Genomic DNA, 23863 nt, shown 5'->3' on the forward strand with positions numbered 1-23863 from the left:
CGTCCGTCGAAATTTAATACATAGATGGTAGAAATTGTGCCGCCCCTGCTAGACAAGGCCCCACAAATTTGGCTAGGTTTATCACACCAACCAACCCCATTGAAATGGCTATTTGTGATAATTCTTATAAAAGAAATGATTTCATTATTATCAATTATTAATTCTGATTACATTTATATACTGCTCTCGGTTAGTTACAAAAACTGTTGTACAAGAATTAGTTACTAAAGAATCTGAGCTGGCATGATTAGTTAAGGTGTTGTTTTGACTGTTGACTGACTTGACTGCATTGACTGATTTTTATCATATCTAAATCAATTATTACACAGTAGGCAAAAATGCTCATAAAATAGATTAGAAGGCCTTATCAGCAGTATTTTTAAATGGGTATATAAAGATAATTAAAAGTCAGAATAGTATTTTAATTAATTGTGAATCAGTCCCTATTACAAATTACATCAGACGTTGGATTTGCTCGAGATTTTCTAGTTGTTCTTGAGATACATATAATAAGAACAGTACAATTACCCGCCCAATCTTCAAACCAATTTGCGAAACACAAAATTTGAATCTGAAAAAAAAAACCCCCTCTCGACTTCAACTAGGAGTCCTAAAAACCCAAAATACCTTTCCTACTATTAAAAAAAAAAAACACCCAAGTTCTCAACCTCAAAAAAATGAAGAGCTCTCGGAAGGAAGAGGAAGCAATTCGCCAGTCCATTGATTGGTATTCTATTTTTTAACACCTGTTTTTGGGTTTGAAATGTCTATTCAATCGAAGCTATATAAAAACGCAATTCTTCTTCTTCTTCTTAACAGAAAAAGAAAACCCCAATCACAATGAAGAAGAAGGCAGTAAGGTCGTTCTAAACAGTTCCATCAAGTAAGCAATTTTTCCCCATAACCCTCATTTTCGCGATAAGGTTATCTTACTGCAAGAATGAATTCAATGTCGAATAAATTATATCTCTTTCCGTCGTTGTGTATATATTTTTTTCCCCAAGAACTCACATTCTAAAAACAATTAATTTTTTCATGAGGAATAATAATAATTTCAATGGGTTTAAGTGGAATTTTATTATCCTGCAAATGTGATTGGGAAATATAGGAGAAATTCCAAGACTTTGATAGTTTTAAATATGAGTTGTTTATGCATTTAATTATGCAATAAGAATTAGTAGAGATTTTCAGATACAATTTTTTATTAATAGATTCTTAGTATTGGTTTTGTCTGATGTAGAGGATATATTTTTTTACTGAGTTTATTGAAGAAAGATGCGACAGTACGACAAATGAATGGAGGAGGTTCATCTGATTGACCAACTAATTATGAATGGAAAAATCAATGTGAGGTTTGAATGGATTATCATAATTCTAGATGCACAAAACATAACAACATTTTAAGACTTATGACATTGAATTGCTTCATGCCTATGAAAAGGAAGATGTTTTTTTCAATATTTGTTCACATCCTGATTATGCATATCTTCATTGGATGGCTATTGATTAGAGTTCAGAAAATGGTGTGCCTATTATTGTGTCGTTCAGCTTAGGTATAGAAGAATTTGGATTTGTTTCAATTCCTAGCTCACATTTGCGTAAACCTACAGAAGGCCGCTATAGCCTTTGGATGCTTGAAGGGTATCTGTGGTGCAATGTACATCTCAATGCAATGTTGGTATATGGTAATATGGGTTATGAAAAAGTACAATATCAAGGAGTCTTGGGTAAAGCAATTTTCTGTAGAACTTGATTCATTGTGTAGACATGTGATTGTTGAGATTATAAAACTTTGTGAGAGTGGTGATATTGCACTTCTTTGTGATTCTAAATATATGGTTTCTTAAAACATTATAAGCTGAAAGTGTAGATTTATTGAAATGAAAGGGGTCCAGAAACGGAATGGGCTTTACCTAATTGCATATCCACTAGCGGGAAACCTACTTTCACTAAAATCAGCTTATGGATTGGATTGCAACAAAGAAAAAACTATTTCAGTCAGGGAGAAGATGAAAAGGACACTCGCTGACAATATGCATCTCCTTTTATCATTGGATATATAGGTATGCATTTCTCCCTCTTTTTATCATAAGTGCAATTGCATGATTAAGTTTAACAAGACTGTGATTTCTAAAGTGTGTTCATACATTCCGTTGGTGGTGATTATAGAAAAACTCAACTTTCTTATGATGTATGGCCTTGGTATGTCAGTGTTTTGTTTTACTGTTTATATGTTTTTTAATTAATTAATTCCATTTGATTAGTAGCTTTTGGCGGTTCTTATGAGCATTTTTGTGTACCATATATGCATTATATATATGATTATAGAAGTAGCTCTGAAGTGATTAACCTTGGGGTAAAGGTTTGATTCGACTTTTACACATTACACTACAACACCATACCAGTTGTTGCCTCTTTGAAAATGCACATGGTGACCACGTCCAACTGTCCAAGACTGTTGTTTTGTGGTGTCAAGAACAATCACTGGGTTCATTACATCAGATCCGGTATTTTATTCTTTATGTTTTACTACCCAAAATATAGCCAGAACCTAAATCTCACTGAATTGCAGTAAAAGTATGTTTGGTGAAATATATGGCCTGCAGCTTTACGAGATTTGTGCTTACTCTCTGTAACAACACAAACATTGTTTGCACTCTAAGTCTGAACTGCTGAAGTGTAACAAACAAGATATCCTGATGCAGGCTCCAAAGTCCAAACCTGCTTATAAAAAGATATATAATATTAAATCTGACTAGCTGCTAAGCTGAATAAAACTGACAAAAAGAAACCAGACTACCAGAGCCTACACCACTAAATAGTACTATATTAGTTAATAAAGGATCAAGATACCTTGCTTCTTCTCGATAGCACCAAAACTTTTCTTAAGGCCGGTTGTAGGCTGCAGAACTAAATAGATTTTCTGTTGTGGAGTAGTTACGTTGCTTTTTCTCTCAGTTGTGCTTTACACTCTTCTATGTCATTGGCAAGAACTTAACATTGAGTTTGATGAAATTGATGTCTGAGAATGACTTTCGCAGCTAGGGGGGATTCAAGGTGTGTTTGGGCACTACGACCTGAAACAACAATATATAGTTAGTAAGTAATAATGGAGCTTTGACTAGAACGAGAATTGAATTTGGAGTACTCAAATGTAGTAAAAAATATAGTAATATTAAGTTTGTTCTAATAAAAGATTTTGGAGCTATTATGCAAAAAACTGAAAGATGTTAGCTTATGGGATGCAACACAACAGTAGCGAGTTATCATTCCAAAAGTGCAAAAGGTGGCACCACCTTGGTATTGTTAATACTTGGTACCATCTATCAATCAATTTTGTTTAGTCTTCCTTTCCTCTTATTTTTTTTTCATACTTCAGGAAGTCATGATAATCAATGCTCAATGCAATGCTCTTTTATCGTATTTGGAGTGAAACTTCAATGGGGAGTACGTACACTATGTCAGTTTTGAGTATTCTTCCTTTGACATATATTATTTTTTCACCTACTCTTACTAATTTATGAAGCCTTGATATGAGGCTATCTGGCTATGGAGTGAAGACATGTTAAGAACAAAATCTATAGATAATATCCTAAGGTGGTGTATGTATATTTTTGTCAAAAGTAGATTTAAACTTTGAAGTGCTAGGTGTTTTTGTTTGTATCACTTTCTTTTTCTTTGAAATGCAGAACTTAGATATGAATTATGTGAGTGAATCACTTTTAAATTTCATGCACTTATACACAGGAACTTATTGTCAAAGAAGAATATTGCAGTAGGATAGGAACGCCAGGTCGCGAAATAGAGGGTAGAAGAATGACACCAAAGGCAGCATGAATAAGGATGTCGGGTGATTTTGAATAATGCCAAAGGCGACACAAGTAAGAACTTACTGTCAAAGAAGAATATTGTAGTAGGATAGGAATGTCAAGTCGCGAAATAAAGGGTAGAAGAATGACACCAAAGGCAACATGAATAAGGATGTCGGGTGATTTTGAATAATGCGCCAAAGACGACACAAGTAAGACACAAATAAGATCGCCAAAATCGATTTGCTCCGAGCTAGATTATAGTTTCCAATGCTTTTTCTTCAACAACTTTGGACACTAGGTTAAATTTTCAAATATTCTCAATTGTTATTTGCAAGGGTATATGACAGTGTTTGTAAGTAGTGGATGCATACTCTATGTTCTATACCGTCGAAACATTTTGCAATTCATAGTACAAAAGATTTTACTTTTTCTATAGTGTTTTTAAAGAGTTTGCATTGGAGATGCATTGTAGAATATAGAGTAGTAGTGTTATTTACAAACTATACTATACGCTGTGCTGTGATTGTGCTGGAAAAAAAAACAATTTCAATTAACAAGCCCATCCAGATGGCGAGTCTTATGGCTAATAAAACCCACATTGAAACAATCCCGGCCATGGGCCGGGCGAAATGCTAGTATTTCTTTAATAATTTGGTGTTTGGGGTGGCCGGCCATATAGCACCCATTGGACTTGCTCTTATTGGTTATCTCAATTCACAAGAATGGTATTCTGTTGGCTGTAACTTGACACTTAGGTCACTGATATCGTCACCTTAGTTATATTCTAAGCAAATACATTATTGACTAGTGAATTTTGATCAAAGTATATGTATTTTGTGATATGTAGAGATGTAGTATATAGCTGTTATCTTTAGTGGCATTTCTATCCAACTAAGATCACAATCATATACAAGGAAGAAAAAATGGCTGCCATATCAAGTGAGCCAGATTACAACAGAGTTGAAGAACTTCAAGCATTTGATGAAACAAAAGCTGGTGTTAAAGGAATAGTTGACTCTGGCCTAGCAAAAGTTCCAAAAATCTTCATTAGACCATCTAGTGAACTCAATCAGAAGTCAGAGTCTGATCTGACCCATTTCCAGATTCCAGTCATAGACCTTCAAGCAACACATGAAGAGGTGGTTTATGGGATAAAAAGTGCATCAGAGAAGTGGGGATTTTTTCAAGTTGTGAACCATGATGTTCCCTTAAGTGTATTAGAAGAAATGGTTAAGGGGGTGATTAGATTTCATGAACAAGATACAGTGGTGAAGAAAGAGTATTTCAGCCGCGATGACAGGAGAAGAGTGAAGAATAATAGTAACTTTGATCTTTATCTATCTAAAGCTGCAAACTGGAGGGATACATTGATCTTGCTCATGTTGAATCCTGATCCTGTAGATCCTGAGGAAATGCCAGCTGCCTGCAGGTATAAATCTTTCATTTCAGCAGTCAGTAATATGCTATTCGAAATATACTAATATGATATTAGTATACCAGTTTAAGCGTTCATTGGTGAACTCATTTCATCACCATTAGGAAATCTAGAGATCTACAAGTTCTCATTACTTCTTAAGCCTGGTTTCCTGCCTCTGTCCTGTTTGCAACTACACAGATTAATGCATAATTAGCTTCATATTTTTTTTTTACAAAGAATTGGCTTATAAGTATAGCCACTAATTCTTAGGAATATGGCCGTATGGGAAGGTTTTCTTGCCGTGGTAAAATCCATGACTTGGATACTTTGAAATTAAAAAATGAAGAAGAAAAAATGTTCTGTCAGGTTGAGCTTGGATACAGATAGGGGGGCACCTGGGAAACCCAATCGCCTTACTAATTAACGGGTTTTGGAAATCCAAATTGGAACTCAGTCAGAATATGCAATATTGCTTGATGGAAACACAAAAAATAGAAAAGGAGAATAGACATATAAATTGAAGTATCTTGTTCACGTTTGTTTGAATCAATTAGGGATATTTGAGTAGAATAACCATTTGTCGAAATATTCATGTAGTTTATGTTATGGTTTGGCTTGTATTTGTAGAGACATAACCATTGAGTACGCAAAGCGTGTTGCAAATTTAGGAGAGACACTATTTGAACTCATATCAGAGGGTCTTGGGCTATATGGAGATCATCTAAAGCAAATGCAATGTGCTGAATCATGTACCTTAGCTTCTCATTACTACCCAGCATGTCCAGAGCCAGAGCTAACTATAGGAACTGCAAGGCATACAGACGCTAGTTTTCTCACTATTCTTCTTCAAGACAGCATGGGTGGTCTTCAAGTTCTTCATCAAGATCATTGGGTTGATGTCAGTCCTATTGCAGGGTCTCTGATCGTAAACATAGGAGATCTTCTCCAGGTATGTTTTCTGGAGACAATAATGCAGTTTTGCAACACTGTAACACCTAATATTAATGGATCAAATAAATCACAAAAGATAGATTTCAAACTAAATATTTATGTTGATGATTTCTAAGCAGATTACCTCGAACGATAAGCTTAAAAGCGTAGAACACAGAGTATTAGCTAATAGGAACGGACCAAGAGTATCAGTAGGCCAATGTTTCGACAAGTCCACAGAACCTTGTGGACCCATCAGAGACTTGATTTCAGATGAAAACCCCCCTATTTACAGAGATATCTTGATGAAAGAATATGTTGATCATTTTTATTCTCAAGGTCTTGATGGCAAGTCTGGTTTAGACTATTTCAAACTGTGACTTCGGCAATAAGCAACATAATGGTTATGGTTATGGTTATGTTAAAATTCAGATATCTGGTTACTGTAACCGAGCTTACCTTGTGCCCCGGAGTTATTTGTTTCCCATATCAAGAGTAATTTTGTTAAGGATGACAAGATTTGCAATCATGTCAGACCAAGTTTCAAACTGACAAAAAAGTTTTAAACACTCAGGTGTCAGACTAATGCCTCATTTCGTTTCTGAAAGGCAGCGACGGCAAGTCAGGTCAATACTTTCAATATGACTGTTTGTTTGTATAATAGAAATAACTAAAGTGGTAGTGTGCCGGAAGAAGTGTATGTTTGTCTATTACAGTTAGTCCCTATTAAACAACTAGTGAATGCCCGTGCCAGTCGGCACTCTAGACACATTGCTTTTGAACAACACCCCAAGAGAGACCATCTCTATGGTAGCATTGTATCGATGATATAACCATTTCCAACAGTTTTATACTTCATAATCATTTCATACGCATACTCAAGTGAGATACTCAAGTGAGTTTAATTATTGCAATTCTATGCATTTCATTTCTCACAAACCAACTCATTATACATACTCTTATACATTCATTAATTTAATACATATCAGAATGAGAATGATGAAAATAAAGGGAGAGAGTCTTCAATTAAGAGCATCATCATTTTTTTTTTTTAAATAAAAAAATCCAGCAGAGTCTCCTTTGTATTTTCAACATTTCAAAAACCTAAATCCTGTCATAACCTGAAAATCAAACAATACAATTCTCATAGATCAACCATACCAAAATATATAACTTCATATTTATACATAACACAAATTACTTCTAAAACTAAAAGACAACTCATTAAACATTAAAGAAGACTTTGCATAATTTTTTTGGGGCTAATTCTAGTAACGAAAAGGGAAAAATAAAATAAAATAAATATTCCATTCGCCTACTTATCGAAGTTCCTCATTTCTCTCATTCTCCTCTATGCATCTTGTTCACACCATTACGCTATATATGGATAAATCCGCCATGGAGCAAAGACTACAATCATGTATTTGAAAAATTATGGCAATTTAACTTGGTACTCGCAAAACAAATCACATACACATGATTTTTTAGACTTGATACATTTAGCATATTGTTTACAAAAGAGATGGTTTTCAAAATAAAATAATCTCTATTCTTATTTTTTAAGTATCCACGCTATCATCAACAAAAAAAACTATCATAAAACTTACATAGCATATATATGGATACAATATATTTTTATTTTCTAAATCAATAAAAGTAACATTATTTAATTTCTCACTTGCCTTTTTCTCATTGGTATCGATGTCCTTAGAGAAGAACTTACGGGTATCGACATTTGTAGTACAATTTCTTGCATTAGGTGGAAGAAAAACGGATATTCTTTTTGAAGAAGTACATCCGGACATGGCCACATAGAGTTGCCCATGATGAAAACCGGTGTCCTCAAATCAATGCCAACATATTTTCGACCGGCCTTGCGACTTATTAATTGTCATGGCATAAGCTAGCCTAACAGGAATTGTCGTCTTGATAGTTTGAAAGGCAACTCTGCATTTGAGGGAGGCGAGATATTCTTGGGATGAGTACCGGGATTTCCGGCTTTTCTCTCGGTCAAAATTTTGGCTTGAAGGACTTTACTCGCACATTGAAGCACCATAAGTCGTGGTCCCATTGCAAAGCCCATCTTTAGGTGCTATGTTCCCGAAAGCAACATTATAGGGCATCCGTGTTTTAACTTGAGATTGAAAGGTGGTAAGCTAGAAGGGTCGAGGGAGTTCGAAACTTCGGTGGGATAGTGAGCCCCACTTGGATTATCAATATCATCTTCGATGATTTTATCTGCCGCCAAATACTGCCGCTTCACCGGGAAAAACAAATTCAGTGCAACCTCATTAATTGTACTCACATCATCATTACGGGCGACAAGAATAGTGCGATCGGTTAAGAAATTTGGAAACGGTGTGTCCATAACATCCAATTGGGGATAGACAGAGAAGATGAGTTTTGGATATTGGTACACTTTGCGTATTCCATTCGCAATTGTATGCGCATTCTTTGGGATTTGAACCAATCTAAATGAATCAAAGCAAAAATGAATTCATTAGTTTCTAAAATAGTTCGTTTTATATATGGAACTAATGGAGAAAAAAAACATTCTAATTAGAAGGCATTAGTAGCACACCTCCAACAAAAAAAAACGACGGCCGGTCTTGGACTCTGCCATTTCAAGCCGCATGTTGTTCGTACCAAGTGCAAAACTTCTAAATAACTCCAAAGGAAAGAGCCGTAGTGATGCACCAACAAATTGCTCTCTCTAGCCTAACGGTATAACACAAAGTGTTTGTCGAAAATCACCACCAAGAGCGTAGTGATACCACCAAATATCTTCTTGTTTCCACAAATATCTTGAAGTGTTCTATCCACGGCCTCAACACAAGATATATGTTGCATGGGCACCTCGTCCCAAACAATTAGTTTGTTTTCTTTAAATAGGTCGACAAGGTCGAGAATGTTTAGTGAAGCCGCAAAAAAGTGGTATCCATCACATCAATTGGAATTTTAAATGTAGAATGGCGGTCGTCCACCGCATAATAACAGATGAGATGCAATTCGATGATGCCACCATGATGACAATAAGACCCGTCTTGGCAGTGCCTTTGCAATTGTATTATACAAAAATGTTTTCCCCTGTACCACCGGCTCCATTCAAAAGAAAAGTTTGCCCTTGTCACCATATATTGAATCGATCCGCGGCCGATATAAGCATGAAGTTGTTCGGCATTAAGGCGACTCACATCAACTGACCCTCTTCTCCTATGCCTTCATCTTTGAAGTTGGCGTTGTTCCCAAATGAGCCTATTGCCAACAATTTTGCTCCAATCCTCCTTTTGCTTTGGCATGGGCGGAAATCTTCCAATGTCTTCCCAGATTCTAAAAGGATTTGTTCCACCGGATATAAGCCGTAACTGTTATTTGCTCATCGGTTGGATCCGGGATGTCGCGGCTTTGTTCGGCCTGTGTCAAGATCATCACATATACTCGATGCAAATTTGCTCCAAAGTAGATCCGGGTAAGAACGGATGACACTCTAAAAGAATTACACAAAACAACCTCCGTAGTTGATATCCGGTTTTCATTATCGCCTCTTCTAGGCATTGTATCCACTCATCATCGACTTCCAACAGCCCACGGGCAATACATGCTTCTTTGTATGCCGCATTACCGGTATCACCGACTTTATAAAGATATGCAAAGGAGGTAGGCCCTTTTACAATAAGTAGCAAACGATAAAAGATAAAAACTCCCCGGCATTGGGGCTTGCAAAATACATCCTACCAATGGAAGGTCCTCGAGTCCTAGGAGTCCACTCTTGAGAGTCTTTGTGAAAAACATAGTGTCTTGGAAATTCTTGATAGGTAAATGCTCGTGCATTTGGATCTTCAAAGACAACACTTAAAGAAAACCGCCGTTTGAGGTTGAGGTTTGGTCTCTCGCTCGGGCAAGAATTGCATCCATGGGCTCTTTGCTATTGAAAACAACCCTATGCATGCCTTCCAAATGAAGCCAATCGTTGGACACTTGGAAACTCTTTATGCATTGGATTCTCGAAATAGATGCCATTACCTTCGTTGGTCCAATGTACCTTGCATCGATATATTCTGTGAATCTCATCATTTGTTCCCGCCACCTTTTGTTGCTTTGTCATAGCCTTTGTAGATGTACTTGTTAATATATTTAACAGACTTGACACGATGTACAAACTTCAACATTGATATGGCAAATCAAACATTTTCGAACGGATATGCATTGTAAGGGAACAACATCTCCATTATCAACTTTAACCATTTTATTCCTCCTTTTCACAAAATATTTCTTGCCGATTAATGGCTTCCGGTAAATGGAGTACCCTTTTTATCCATAATTGTTTCCTCCACAAACTCTTTTGGATAGGCTTTGGTGCATCGACCATTTTCCATACATGAAGCACTCGGATCTCGATCACCACAGGGGCCATGAACCATGCACTTCTTCACCGTTTCAAACAATGCAAAGGTGGGTGTCTCTGTCCGGAAATTCGCACATACAAATTTATCCACTTGCTCACTGTTTGGATCTTGTCATCATCATGCGTGAGAAATAAAAGGCAATGCATGTGTGGAAGACCGCTTGAAATTCAATGGTATAGACATATGCAACCACCGGCGAAGATATCATTCTTCAAGATTTCTTTCATAATTGCTTTTCGTTTATTTCGAATACCCGCAACTATTTCAGCCGAAGTGTCGAAGTCGGTGTTCCTTGAGCATCTTTAATTTCCTCGCCAATTAGGGTTTTGCGATCACCGTAAGAAAAATATCCGGGTGCTTATAGTCCGGGTGATAGCCATTGAATCTGAAAAATCTCGTGACATGTGCCTTGGACTTCCAACATGCGAGGAAGGCAAAATGAACCGTTGCTTAATTTGATCGGGACTTAATCCCTCAAGTGCAACATCTGTCAAGCACTTGTACACATCCGAACGGATGGTGTCTTGATTTAGTCTAATGTATCGCAGACGGTTCTGTTCATATGCAGCCCAAGCATCAACCAAAAATTCATGCAACAATTTACACCCCAGCAAGATGGATGAGTACTCTGTGGGTCGTTCAAACAAACGGTAGGCGTAATACAATAATTGGGTGAGTCTTGCATTGCTTGGAGCATTTCTCTTGACGTCCCATAACTTCAAATCAGGTGACCAACCCAAATCCCCATAAGGAAACAGAAGAACATAATGCAAAGGCAAATAAGCGGGATGACATTCGCTTATCCGTTCCAACTCATGCCCTCCTCTCAAGCGAAGTACAATATCACGCATGGCATCAACCTTACTCCCATCTCCAGGCAATATCACTGCAATCTCATCAGTTGTCGGAAGGTTGTACCTTCGTCTATCCAAGCGGATCATAGTGTAGATGGGCCCGGAACATTGTTATTTTCGAGAAGCATTTTCGGTTAAAACCTCAAATGCTTGCTTATAGATATCACAAAACTTGTGGTCTCGAGAAGAGTTTCTTGTACAGTTTTCAACACTTCCCTTGACAAATTCGGATTACGATTGTGGCGGTGATCCAAAGCAGCTAGGGGATCATAAATATAAAGTTGTGAAAACTTAGGTTTCATCCCTGGATCAGGCAACAATGAACCGATTTGATGCCGCAACTCTCCATGAACAGTGAATGAGGTAGGACCACGTCCATGTAACACACGATCGTTAAATTTGCAACCAAGACTGGTAAAGGCATTACACACATTGTATTGCCGAATCTGCTCACGGAATAATCTTGCACGTTTATTAGATCCTTCGAATAAAGATTTAAGTGCCGGAGGTAGTGGAGAAAGAAGCGGTAGCTTAACTTTTCCTTGTAAACAAACAAGTTCCAAATAAAGGTGGTTCGCTTTGATTTTGATAATTGTTCATCTTTCCAATGAAGGGCGAACAAAATGGATGAGAGAACATCCATCTTTCCTAGAAAGTGGCGGCGATTTGGAACAGGAAGCACATGGCCTCTATGAGGATTAAGAATTTCTTCTTCACTTTCATCAAATCCAGTCATATCATGATCACTGCAAAAATAGACCTATGATATATCACGCTTTACGTTATGTTGAAACCTAACATAAGAGTGAGAATTTAAACACTTGACTTACATAGTATTATCCTCACAACTTTGCATTGTAACATCTTCTGTGATAGATGAAGAGGACCCAACTTCCATGATAGGTGAAGAGGACCCAACTTCGTGCGTTGACCTCGTCTTCTTAAAGGAATCGATATGTCGGATATGACGTCTTTTCCTCCGTCTCGATTTTGTTGTGCTATAGTCCTTTGATCGATATCTTTTTCTCTTCGAAGACGTTGTGCAATAGATCTCCGATTAGGAAGTACAATAGAGCTTTGACTGGGAGGCACAATAGATAAGAGATTGGGAGGCACAGTAGATCTTCGATGATGAGAAATAACAGATAAGACATTAGGAGCCGTGGGAGATTGTCAATTAGGAGGCACAACAGATAACCTATCAAGAACCGCGGGAGATCTTCGATTAGGAGGCATAACAGATAACCTATTAAGAGTCGCAGGAGATTTTTGATTAGGATGCACAATGGATAACCTATTAGGAGCCGCATTAGATCTTCGATTAGGAGGCACAACAAATAAAACATTGGGAGTCGCAGTTGATCTTCGATTAGGAGGCACATATAGATTAGGACGCACAACATTTCTTCGATGTGGAGGCACATATACCAGATTGGGAGGTTCAATAGGATGGCGTGCTATGGAATTGACTGGGTGAACTAACAATTCCCTTCCTCTCTTCCATCGCTCTTTAACCATGATTGCCTAGGAAGCGTCAATTCTTAAAAAATGCAAAGTTAAATAATCAAAATGGAGCTCTAATCAAATAACACGGCGAAGACTCACAGTAGTAAATTGTTGGACACCTAATTAAAAAGCATCGAGATACAGTTATATGCTTAAATGCGAACTTATGGAAGCCGCGAATACCAAACGGAAGCCATTCTTCACCAATGCAAAGATCCAATTAAAATCGCAATTAAAATCAGCGCACCTCGAATCAAAACAATCACTTAACAAATCGGCAATATGCAAGCAGTACAATGTATCAACTAACACTAAGAAAAACAATCTCAAGTTAATACCAATGCAAAGATCCAAACAAAACAACCATTTTCAAAGTTAAATAATCAAAATGGAGCTCTAATCAAAGAACACGGCGAAGACTCACAGTAGTAAATTGTTGGACACCTAATTAAAAAGCATCGAGATCTGATTTATATGATTAAATGCGAACTTATGGAAGCCGCGAATACCAAACGGAAGCCATTCTTCACCAATGCAAAGATCCAATTAAAATCGCAATTAAAATCAGCGCACCTCGAATCAAAACAATCACTTAACAAATCGGCAATATGCAAGCAGTACAATGTATCAACTAACACTAAGAAAAACAATCTCAAGTTAATACCAATGCAAAGATCCAAACAAAACAACCATTTTCAAATAACTCACATCAAAACACCCAAATCTAACAACGGAATAGCAACCAGCTCATTTTAATCCAACCAATCAAACACTAAACAACAAAAACCAAGCTAAATTACAATCCAATCCAAATTTCCAATATCAAATTAGATAGATACCTCTAAAATGCGGAAATAATTATATTTCAAATTCTTTTTATCCTCAAGGCAGAGCTTTGAAAACAACGTATACTGTTGAGGGATGGTGAGGATTTGTGCTGTTGGAGAAACTTTAATAAACAACGTATACTGTTGAGAGATGGTGAGGAACTTTAATAAACAACGTATGCTGTTGGAGAAACGAAATAAGCTTTATCCCCCAAATACAACCTTAAAATGTAAAAGCTGTAAAAGCTTCAATGATTATTGCAACTTCCTTCAACAGTAAAAACTGGGATGGCTACTGTAGTAAAAGCTTCAATGATTGCAACTTCTTTCAACAGCAAAAACTGGGATGGCTACTGTAAAAGCTGGATTGCTGATTTGGGAGTACGGGAATCGCCTTGTTTGGGAGTAAGGGAATCGCACCAAACAACACAAAACTCTTCCTTTGATGTCATCTCTACCGTTAGATTTCTCTCAAACAGATCTGGACCGTTCTTTGTTATAGTTTTGTCTTTTAGTGCAGAAAAAAATCCCTATCTTATTAGATAGATAATTCTGAATGAATTAAAATTATTGTCTAATAACTCGAGAGGTACAACTTAGATCTCGCAAGAACAGGAGCTGCACGGCCGAGTAAGCTGTTCGTGAAAGTGAGTCAATGCTACTTGCTTTCAGCTACTTTCTCTAATAAAATAAGGGCCCATAAAATAATGAGAGATTTTTAGAAACCGCCGGTTGAGTAGGTGGGCTCCTGTGATCGGAGTGTTAAATTGTTAATTTCTATATAAATTCAAATTTATGGTGAATAATGAACTCTATTTATATATTAGAGGAGTCTAAAGAACATATATAGTCAACACTTTTTCTTAGCAGATTACGACTGAAATATAGAGATGGGCACCAATTTTGCAACACTTTCCGTATTAGTTAACATAGTATGTAATATATAATTTTTTTTCAAAGTGAGCAAGATTTTGTATTAAAATGAGAAAGAAATTACATGGAAATATACAAGGGAAAAAGAAAAAATACAATGGAAACTAGGGAGACGATCAATTCCCACTCTAGTGTGCAAATCTAAGGTAATTTAGACTAGGGACCTCCCACTTGGACAATCACATTTCCCACTCTAGTGTGCAAATCTAAGGTAATTTAGACCAAGGAACAAAATATTGCCGATATATATGATATATCGTCGATATATATTGTTTTTTTGGTACACCAACATTGATATATATTTACCGAATATTGAATTTTTTTTTTCTTGATATATATTGGAATTTATGATATAATGATATATATCGACCGATATATACGATATAAATTATTGACTTTGACCGATATTGTTGACTTTGACCAAATATTGTTGACTTTGACCGATATATTGTCGATATTTCCGATATAATAGATGATATTTCCGATATAATCGATGATATTTTTGATATATCGACATACAAAACAAAATTTTGACTGGTCACAAAAAAACTGGATATATCCGATATTTTTGATATATATCAGTTTTTGGGTACACCGATATATTCACCGAATTTGATATTTTGATCATTGATTTAGACTAGGGACCTCCCACTTGGACAATCACATAGGCTTGCCTTAATGTACAAAGGTCCTATTGTCAATCATGATTATTTTATGGTTTGCCGCCTAATCAGTCATGGTTAATTTTCAGGTTCAAAAGTTTTATCTTGCAAACGTTCCATCTGTTCCACAAGTACCATGGTAGGTTCCAAGTTCCAAATATAGCTATGGTGACTTCGAGTTAGATTCAACCCATAATCTGCTTTTGTACTGCACATTCTATACTCAGTGTTCGTGATTCCGAATGAAACTTCGGAATTCCCTAATATTTCGGTTTTTAAAAAAATCGGAATTCCAGATATAGAGTTGAAATATATGAAATTCCAAATGTGATAGGGTCGAAATTTAATGAATTTCGGTTTTTGGATTTGTTGAAATTCCGAAATCCCGAACTATGTCTATACCTTCAAGGAGTTCAAGCTATCTGGGATAGTTGACAATTTTTTGCAGTATTAATTGTCATGTATTAGGTTTTTTTTAAAAAGGTTATGGGGTTGAGGCAGACCCCTACCTGTTTATTACACTTCAAAGAGTTACATACCTTCTTAAAAGTATGATCATTAGAGGGAGAATTATCACTACAACAATACTAGGCTCTAAGCCTTACAATTATGAGAAACTCATGAACATAGCCCACTCGGGTGCACACACAAAAAATTAACAATATAAAATCATCTATTGTCTGCCACCAAACAAAAATTTCTCTGTTAAAACCGGATGATCATTCCTTAGATGTTTCTGTGCATACTCAAAGTTATAGAAAAAAAATCCCACGTTCACTGCAAGCGTATGTTCAAGTCATGTATTAGTTTAACTTGACATTTATATATGGTTAAAATAATTTTGAAAGAAAATATTTGCGATGAACAGTCATAGGACAAAATGATCGATATGTACAAGAAGAAAAGATTAACATTTGATTATTTTTCGCTGCCAACATACTATATGCTATGTCTTCCACTGTTTTCCTCGTCATGCTATGTCTTCCAAAGTGATGAGACTGACAAACGTTAAAAAAAAAATACAGTTTTAACATGTCCAGTCTCTGCTTTTTGGTGTAGATGATTGGTTATGCCAACTATTCGTTTTGGCTTTTTGGCAAAATAACTACTTACGGACAGATTTTGGCAAATGTATTTAGTTCATTCTCTATGTCGTGTTTCCAAACTTCCAACGAGGGCAAATTTCCGAACTGCGCGCCAATTACACATGCCAAATGTTCAATATTTTTTAATACAAATCTTAGCATATAAATAGTTGCTTCATGGCAACTCTATCCATAGAACACACACAAGGAACAAATGGTGAGCAGCAATGAATCAGTTCTTTCATCTACCATAATAACTGAGTCAAATTACAACAGAGTTGAAGAACTCAAAGCCTTTGATGAAACAAAAACTGGTGTGAAAGGACTAGTTGACTCTGGCCTAGCAAAAGTTCCAAAAATTTTCATTAGACCACCAAATGAACTCAATCAGAAGTCAGATTCCAACCTGACCAACTTCGAAATTCCAGTCATAGACCTCCAAGGCGACCATCAGGAGGTGATTGACGGGATAAGAAGTGCATCAGAGAAGTGGGGATTCTTTCAAGTTGTGAACCACAGTGTGCCTGTCAGTGTGTTAGATGAGATGATTAAAGGGGTGATTAGATTTCATGAGCAAGATGATGAGGTAAAGAGAGTATACTACAGTCGTGACGATAAGAGAAGAGTCAGGTATACTTCTAACTTTGATCTTTATCAATCCAAAGCTGCAAACTGGAGGGACACATTGACCTTTCGAATGCTGGCGTCTGATCCCCTCGCTCCTGTTGAAATGCCTGAGGCTTGTAGGTATGAATAATTCCCTATAGATTTCAAATTATCTTAACACGTACGTAAATGTTTAAGTTTACGAGTTAAATATAAGGTTTTGATCGATGTCGTCCCCACATAGCCTTGGCCTGTGCTCGAATGTGAGCTTTCCTTGAAAAAGTCCTCTACCGAACACAAAAAACTGGTGACCCAATACAATTTGTCCAGGATCTCAGACGGCTTCAATTCCTAGTTAATGTGAGACAAACCCCATAGTGTATAACTTGAGTTGATCATCCTAGGGTTGCAAAATCTACTCAAAACCATGCAAAAACACTGGAAAATAGGATATAAACTTATCACAGCTAGGCAGCAAAACTTTTGCCCTTTTTTTTTTTCTCAATATTTAGAGGGTTAAGGCAGGGCAGACCCACACCGGTTACATTGCCCGAAGGAACCTAGCCCGAAGGCTCTCGCCGATGCACCAGTTTTTAGTTTCCACTTTGTCCATAAAGACTTGCTTTTGGTCCTTGGTCCACCCATCGTAGCAGCATCTTGTCTCTAGCCCGAAGGCTCACTTGGCCCAAAGACCCATCACATAAAACCAACACTTGGTGGGATTCGAACTTGCAACCTCTCCCATGAGGAGAGGAGTACACAACCAATTGAGCTAGAAGGATATTATAACTTTTGCCTTTGGTCGTTCACAATTGCTTGTGTATATTTTTCGTAGGGACATAACCATTGAGTACGGGAAGCAAGTTACCGATTTGGCAGATGCACTGTTCGAGTTATTATCGGAGAGCCTTGGTCTCAAACCAGATCATCTAAAGCAAATGAACTGTGGTGAATCATGCACCTTAGTCTCTCATTACTACCCTGCATGTCCGGAACCATACCTAACATTGGGAACTTCAAGTCATACAGACCCTTCATTCATTACTATTCTTCTCCAATATGACATTGGCGGCCTTCAAGTTTTTCATCAAAATCATTGGGTTGATGTACATCCCACTCCAGGAGCTCTTGTAGTAAACATAGGTGATCTTCTCCAGGTATGTTTTATGAGGCCATTATTTATCACTGAAGGAGTGTCTTGAAATTTTCATATTGTTGCAAGAACATTTTTTTTCACCACGCAGGGGATAGAGATATTTTCTTGCATCAAATCAAAGTATCAACCATACCCCAAGAACTGAATTGATATTTTATTTTTCATTTTTGTATTTCTGTATCTCTCTTTTCCTTAATATTAGTTTCAACTTTCAACTTTCAATGACGTGCAGATTACCTCCAATGACAAGCTTAAGAGCGTAGAGCACAGGGTACTAGCTAACCATGTCGGACCAAGAATATCAGTAGCATCTTTCTTAACTAATCGTTACGACGTGGCCACAAAGCCGTATGGGCCTATTAAGGAATTGGTTTCAGATGAAAGTAAGTTTGTATACAGAGAAATCTCTATGAAAGAATATGTTGACCATTTCTTTTCTCAAGGATTTGATGGGAAGTCTGGCCTGGACACTTTCAAATTGTAATGTGAGCATTGGGTAATAGTACTAGTACCAAGTTAAACGGTTGTATACTTGTATGGTAAACTATGTTCTTCTTTCGTGTGAGCAAGTCGATCTTATGAGATACTATAGTATGTCTGATTGTCTGTATCTGGTGAGATCTACTAATGTAAGCATTGTTATCAGCACTATATATAGCAACATTAAAAGTTACGAATATGTTTGTTGTTACAGATTAGATCGTGAAAGTTCATTCAAATACAAAAGCCTATCATGCTTGTTTCCATTCAATTTAAGAAGATTTGCTTATGCACGTGACATTCATATATACCTTAAGAAAGTATTCTGTTCATCTCCATTATATTGTTAGCTGTTACAGAAATACACTTAATTTATTGAAGTTGGATCCGGAGAAACATTTGATTGAACATTTATGTTAAATAACATTATCATATACTTGTACCTAAAGTAAGATGGTGGTGGCCGTCATCACCTATTTTGTTCATGTAACCGATATGCAGAAATTAATTGTCAACTAAAATTCTTTGCTGGTGGCAGAAACTATTGTGTGTATAAGAGATCTGCCTGGCTGTCCTAGATTTTGTACAGTATGTATATACAAAGTCAGCCCTCAAGTTGATGTTTCATGGCATTCTTATATATGGAGTATTGAACGGGAACCATAGTACACAAACAAAGAACCAAAAATGGCAACAAGCAATGAAGCAGTTCTTCCTCTTGTTATATCATCACAGTCAAATTACGACAGAGTTGAAGAACTTAAAGCATTTGATGAAACAAAAGCTGGTGTCAAAGGACTAGTCGATGCTGGCCTAGCAAAAGTTCCAAGAATCTTCATCAGGCCACCAAATGAAGTCAATCCGATGTCAGATATCGATCTGACAGACTTCCGAATTCCAGTCATAGACCTCCAAGGAACACACCAGAAAATTGTCAACGAGATAGAGAATGCATCAGAGAATTGGGGATTCTTTCAAGTTGTGAATCATGGAGTGCCCTTAAGTGTACTAGAAGAGATGATAAAAGCATGCTACTACATTGGCCAATGTTTTGTTTGAGTTAGTATCAGAGGCTCTTGGTCTCAAAGCAGATCACTTAAAGCAAATGAACTGTGCCGAATCTTGTGCCTTAGTCTCTCATTACTACCCGTCGTGTCCAGAGCCAGAGCTGACTTTAGGTACTGCAAGCCATACCGATCCTACGTATCTCACTGTTCTTCTCCAAGATAACATTGGAGGCCTCCAAGTTCTTCATGATGGTCATTGGATTGATGTGAATCCGATTCCAGGTGCTTTAGTTATAAACATTGGGGATCTTCTCCAGGTACAATTCTTAGTCATATATGGTCATTATAATATAGAAATCATGCGCGCTGTAATATTGTAAGGCCTCAGGTTTAATTTGATTTTTTCGCCCTACAGATTGCCTCCAATGACAAGTTTAAAAGTATAGAGCACAGGGTGTTAGCCAATCATGTTGGACCCAGAGTATCGGTTGCATGCTTTCTGACTCCTCGTTTTGATATGGCAACAAAGCCTTTTGGACCTATCAAGGAGTTGATATCAGATGAAAGCCGCCCAGTATACAGAGAAATCTCGATGAATGAGTATCTTGCCCAGTTCTTCTCTCAAGGACTTGATGAAAAGTGCATGTCCAGTTTCAAACTGTGATATGTGCAAGCAGTAAAGATCGACTACCGTTTGAACGTTAACTAAAACTATATGCTTCTCTATTGTAATATTATTTATTTTTTCAATTTCTGTTGAATTAATTGCTATGTCATATTGGGAAAAAAATATGTTCGAGTATCAATTGCAGAGATATCAAACAGAACCTCAGCGTTGGTTCCTGATGATGGATGTAATCAAATAAACCTTTAAAATACATAATGCAAAGTTGTTGACCAAAAAAAATGGCAATGCAAAGTATGAGGGGAATGTAATATTTCTAATATGTACATCTTACAGGAGTACAGACTATAAAGACTTTGTTAGATGGTTACACCTGTGTAATCAATTCATGTAAAACAGAAACATTTCACTTCGGTTTACTTTCAGATTTTAAAGGCCTCATACGTCCGTTCAAATCAACTTCCAAAACAGACAATAAAATTCAAGCATATGGAACATCAACTTCTTAGAAATTCAGAAGAGAGGTTGTAGATGCAAGCCAGTTACCAAGACAGGTTTCAGAATCCGCTAGCACCGCAAGATAAGAAAAATAAATTAAATAAATAAATGAGAAGAAAGAGGTGATCAGTTTCACTGGAAGATGTGTACAGAGTATGTTTGCTATTAAATGTTGCTCAACAATGAAAAGAAAGAATATAGAAGAAAATAATTGGGAAAGTACATTTACAATGTACCTCATCTAAAAGATCCCAAACGAGTAGAAAAATTACAGATTCTGAATCTAGCTTGCATAAATACATCCAAAACGAGCTTACCAACAAAAAGGAATCCAGTTATTAAGTATTTCATATAGAAAAGAGTTGAGATCGTCTGCCCCCTGCTGCATGGAATTTTGGATTCTGAATTTACCATAGCCACGTTCCTTGTCAACTTGACAAGCAGGTACACGGTACACACACTTCATTGTTCCTGCAAAGAAAACGTGTGTTATTGCACACATTGCCTAACAATCTGATCTGGCCAGTAAGTGAAAATTCAGTCTGCTTGATAACTAAACAGCCTAAGTTGTGATCATCTACCCCAGTAAGATTCCAAAATTCCAAAAACGGCGATGATTATTCTTAGGAATCAAGATACGTTAATAACCATGCAGGAAGTATATTCTTAAGATATTTTAATGCTTAAATTGTCTATATAAGAAAGCTGAATTTTGCAACCATCTACCAACACAAAGGATCCAATAACACAAAAGAGAGAATGGCAATTGGCAATGACCCTATTGTTGAGTCAGATGAAGAAGTGAAAGCTTTCGATGACTCAAAAGCCGGAGTCAAAGGACTGGTTGACTCAGGGATTCTTAAAATTCCCAATTTTTTCATTCAACCACCATATGACCATAATCAAAAGAAGTTAGATACCAATCTGACTAACTTACAGATTCCAGTCATAGACCTTCAAGGAGAACATCAACAGGTGGTTGATGGAATAAAAAATGCATCAGAGAACTGGGGTTTCTTTCAAGTTGTGAACCATGGAGTGCCCATAACTGTAATGGATGAGATGATTAAAGGGGTACGTAGATTTAATGAGCAAGATAATGAGGTGAAAAAAGAGATTTATAGTCGTGATCTAGCAAAGAGAGTGAGGTTTAGTAGCAACTTTGTTCTTTATCAATCAAAAGCTGCTAATTGGAGGGACACTTTAACTTTTCTTATGTTCACTCCTGATCCTCTTGATCCCGTTGAGTTGCCAGCCGTTTGCAGGTAGTATAAAATTTGTAGTATAGTATTATTAGTAAGAGCCCGCAGTGGTTAATTATTGTGTAGTACTAAAATATGTCTGCTCCATGTTACGATATGACAAGTAATTATTGTTTGAGTGATCGTGCCTTCAAATTTTTTGGAAAAAAACATGTTAAGTTCAACATATTTTTGTTGATAGGTTGAGGGTTATTTAATCTGCAGGGACATAACTGTTGATTATACAAAGCATGTTACCGAACTAGGAGATAGTCTCTTTGAGCTATTATCAGAGGCTATTGGGCTGAAACCTGATCACCTAAAGAAATTGGAGTGGGCTCAATCCTGTGTCTTAGCATCTAACTACTATCCAGCGTGTCCACAGCCAGAACTAACTTTAGGAGCCGCCGAGCATAGAGATCCCGCATTTCTGACCATCCTTCTCCAAGACAACATTGGCGGCCTCCAAGTTCTTCATCAAGATCAGTGGGTTGATGTCCAACCTATTCCAGGAGCTTTTGTAATTAACATTGGTGATCTTCTCCAGGTATGTTTCCTAAAGGGCGCAGTAATGTTTTATCTGAAATATACTACATGTCTGGCTCGATATAAAGTTCGCGATTCAATACTGCAAAATAATTGGATGTACTGTCCTGAATTTTTATCCTCATGCAGATTGTTTCCAATGACAAGTTCAAGAGCATAGAGCACAGGGTTCTAGCAAATCTTGTTGGACCAAGAGTATCAATAGCATGTTTCCTAACTGTATGTCTGAATATGACCATGAAGACTTACGGACCAATCAAGGAACTACTTTCAGATGAAAATGGCCCTGTATACCAAGATTTCACAACGAAAGACTATATCCAGTATTTCAGTTCTCAAGGGGATGGGAAGTCCGGCTTGAATAATTTGAAATTATAATATAATCAGTGAAAAAGGATGGGATGAAACAAAAAGATGCTGTTAGTAGTGTAATGGTGACTAATAAAGCAATAGACCCTTTTGGAAGGAAATCTATTGGTTTTTTTTGCATTATAAATGCATGCCTGTACAGTAAGAATATAAATACCTAACTAGTTTTCGAACCCATCCTACAAACGGGTGCCGTTATATTAAATTATTCTAAAAAATATTATCAATTATAAATATCTATGAGATATATATGATAATTATATTAATCACTCATTCAAATTTCTTGCACTACTCTCAATAAAAAGAAAACACCAAACCTTGATAAAACCTATTGATTTTTTTAACTGTTAGGTTTAACAATTGAAGTTTGATTGAAGTTTTATGAGAATGCTTAATGTAGCGAAGATGATATTGAAACTATTTGAATAGTAAGACACTCTCAATCATAATAAAAGAATTATGATAAACACTATTTAAAATGCAAAACTATACTTGTTAAGACATTATATTCCCCCTACAAATAATACAATTATGTTTCGAGGTTAGTTCAATGCATTTGCATCAAGTTTCCGATTTTCTGTTAATTATTCATTGAGGTTAGTTTAATATAGCCATTGCATCTAGTTTCGATTTTCCATTTATTATTCTTTGAGGTTAGTTCAATGCAGTTGCATCAAGTTTTCGATTTCCCGTTAATTATTCTTTGAGGTTAATTCAGTGCAGTTGCATCAAGTTTATGATTTCTCGTTAGTTATTCATTAAGGTTAATTTAGTATAGTTGCTTACAATTTTTTATGTTTCTTTAATTAGTTTTTGAGATTAGTTCATTGCATTTCCATCTAGGTTCCAATTTTTCATTAATTACTCTTTCATATTAGTTCAATACATCTGCATCCAGTTTCT

General features: G+C 36.6%; 2 protein-coding genes, 1 long non-coding RNA gene and 1 pseudogene across 5 annotated transcripts; all 4 read left to right on the forward strand.

The window, feature by feature from the left end:
- Positions 1 to 482: 482 nt before the first annotated feature.
- Positions 483 to 18887, forward strand: LOC147500177 (1-aminocyclopropane-1-carboxylate oxidase homolog 1-like). 2 transcript variants are annotated; one of them, XM_086561865.1, is made up of 8 exons: positions 483 to 727; positions 820 to 883; positions 1611 to 2063; positions 3748 to 4021; positions 4660 to 5241; positions 16709 to 17179; positions 17874 to 18195; positions 18427 to 18887. In XM_086561865.1, the coding sequence occupies exons 5-8, from the start codon at positions 4736 to 4738 to the stop codon at positions 18676 to 18678; spliced, it is 1551 nt and encodes a 516-aa protein (XP_086417991.1). In that variant the 5' UTR covers positions 483 to 727; positions 820 to 883; positions 1611 to 2063; positions 3748 to 4021; positions 4660 to 4735; the 3' UTR covers positions 18679 to 18887. The 2 variants fall into 2 exon arrangements, with proteins under 2 accessions (XP_086417991.1, XP_086417990.1); XM_086561864.1 differs by lacking the exons at positions 483 to 727; positions 820 to 883; positions 1611 to 2063 and having other exon boundaries at positions 2121 to 5241.
- Positions 7557 to 14551, forward strand: LOC147500178 (uncharacterized). Its single transcript, XR_015196236.1, has 2 exons — positions 7557 to 7609; positions 13761 to 14551. It is a non-coding gene; the product is annotated as an uncharacterized LOC147500178 (long non-coding RNA).
- A 118-nt stretch (positions 18888 to 19005) lies between the features above and the next one.
- LOC147500179 (1-aminocyclopropane-1-carboxylate oxidase homolog 1 pseudogene) lies at positions 19006 to 20632 on the forward strand (annotated as a pseudogene). Its single transcript, XR_015196234.1, has 2 exons — positions 19006 to 19998; positions 20097 to 20632. The product of XR_015196234.1 is annotated as a 1-aminocyclopropane-1-carboxylate oxidase homolog 1 pseudogene (transcript).
- An 894-nt stretch (positions 20633 to 21526) lies between these two features.
- On the forward strand, positions 21527 to 23087 carry LOC147500180 (1-aminocyclopropane-1-carboxylate oxidase homolog 1-like). The gene is made up of 3 exons (XM_086561867.1): positions 21527 to 22069; positions 22271 to 22592; positions 22721 to 23087. The coding sequence occupies exons 1-3, from the start codon at positions 21564 to 21566 to the stop codon at positions 22967 to 22969; spliced, it is 1077 nt and encodes a 358-aa protein (XP_086417993.1). The 5' UTR covers positions 21527 to 21563; the 3' UTR covers positions 22970 to 23087.
- Positions 23088 to 23863: the final 776 nt, after the last annotated feature.

The sequence above is a fragment of the Coptis chinensis genome, chromosome 5, assembly GCF_015680905.1.
Source record: "Coptis chinensis isolate HL-2020 chromosome 5, ASM1568090v1, whole genome shotgun sequence".
NCBI classification, from domain to species: Eukaryota; Viridiplantae; Streptophyta; class Magnoliopsida; order Ranunculales; family Ranunculaceae; genus Coptis; species Coptis chinensis.

Excerpts from the sequence above, each read along its gene's own strand:
- LOC147500180 (XM_086561867.1), top strand. The coding sequence starts at position 21,564 with ATGGCAATTGGCAATGACCCTATTGTTGAGTCAGATGAAGAAGTGAAA. Across the intron at positions 22,070-22,270 it reads GAGTTGCCAGCCGTTTGCAG|GGACATAACTGTTGATTATA; the intron begins GTAGTATAAAAT and ends TTTAATCTGCAG. Across the intron at positions 22,593-22,720 it reads ACATTGGTGATCTTCTCCAG|ATTGTTTCCAATGACAAGTT; the intron begins GTATGTTTCCTA and ends ATCCTCATGCAG.
- LOC147500177 (XM_086561865.1), top strand. The coding sequence starts at position 4,736 with ATGGCTGCCATATCAAGTGAGCCAGATTACAACAGAGTTGAAGAACTT. Across the intron at positions 5,242-16,708 it reads GAAATGCCAGCTGCCTGCAG|AGTTGAAGAACTCAAAGCCT; the intron begins GTATAAATCTTT and ends AAATTACAACAG. Across the intron at positions 17,180-17,873 it reads GAAATGCCTGAGGCTTGTAG|GGACATAACCATTGAGTACG; the intron begins GTATGAATAATT and ends TATTTTTCGTAG.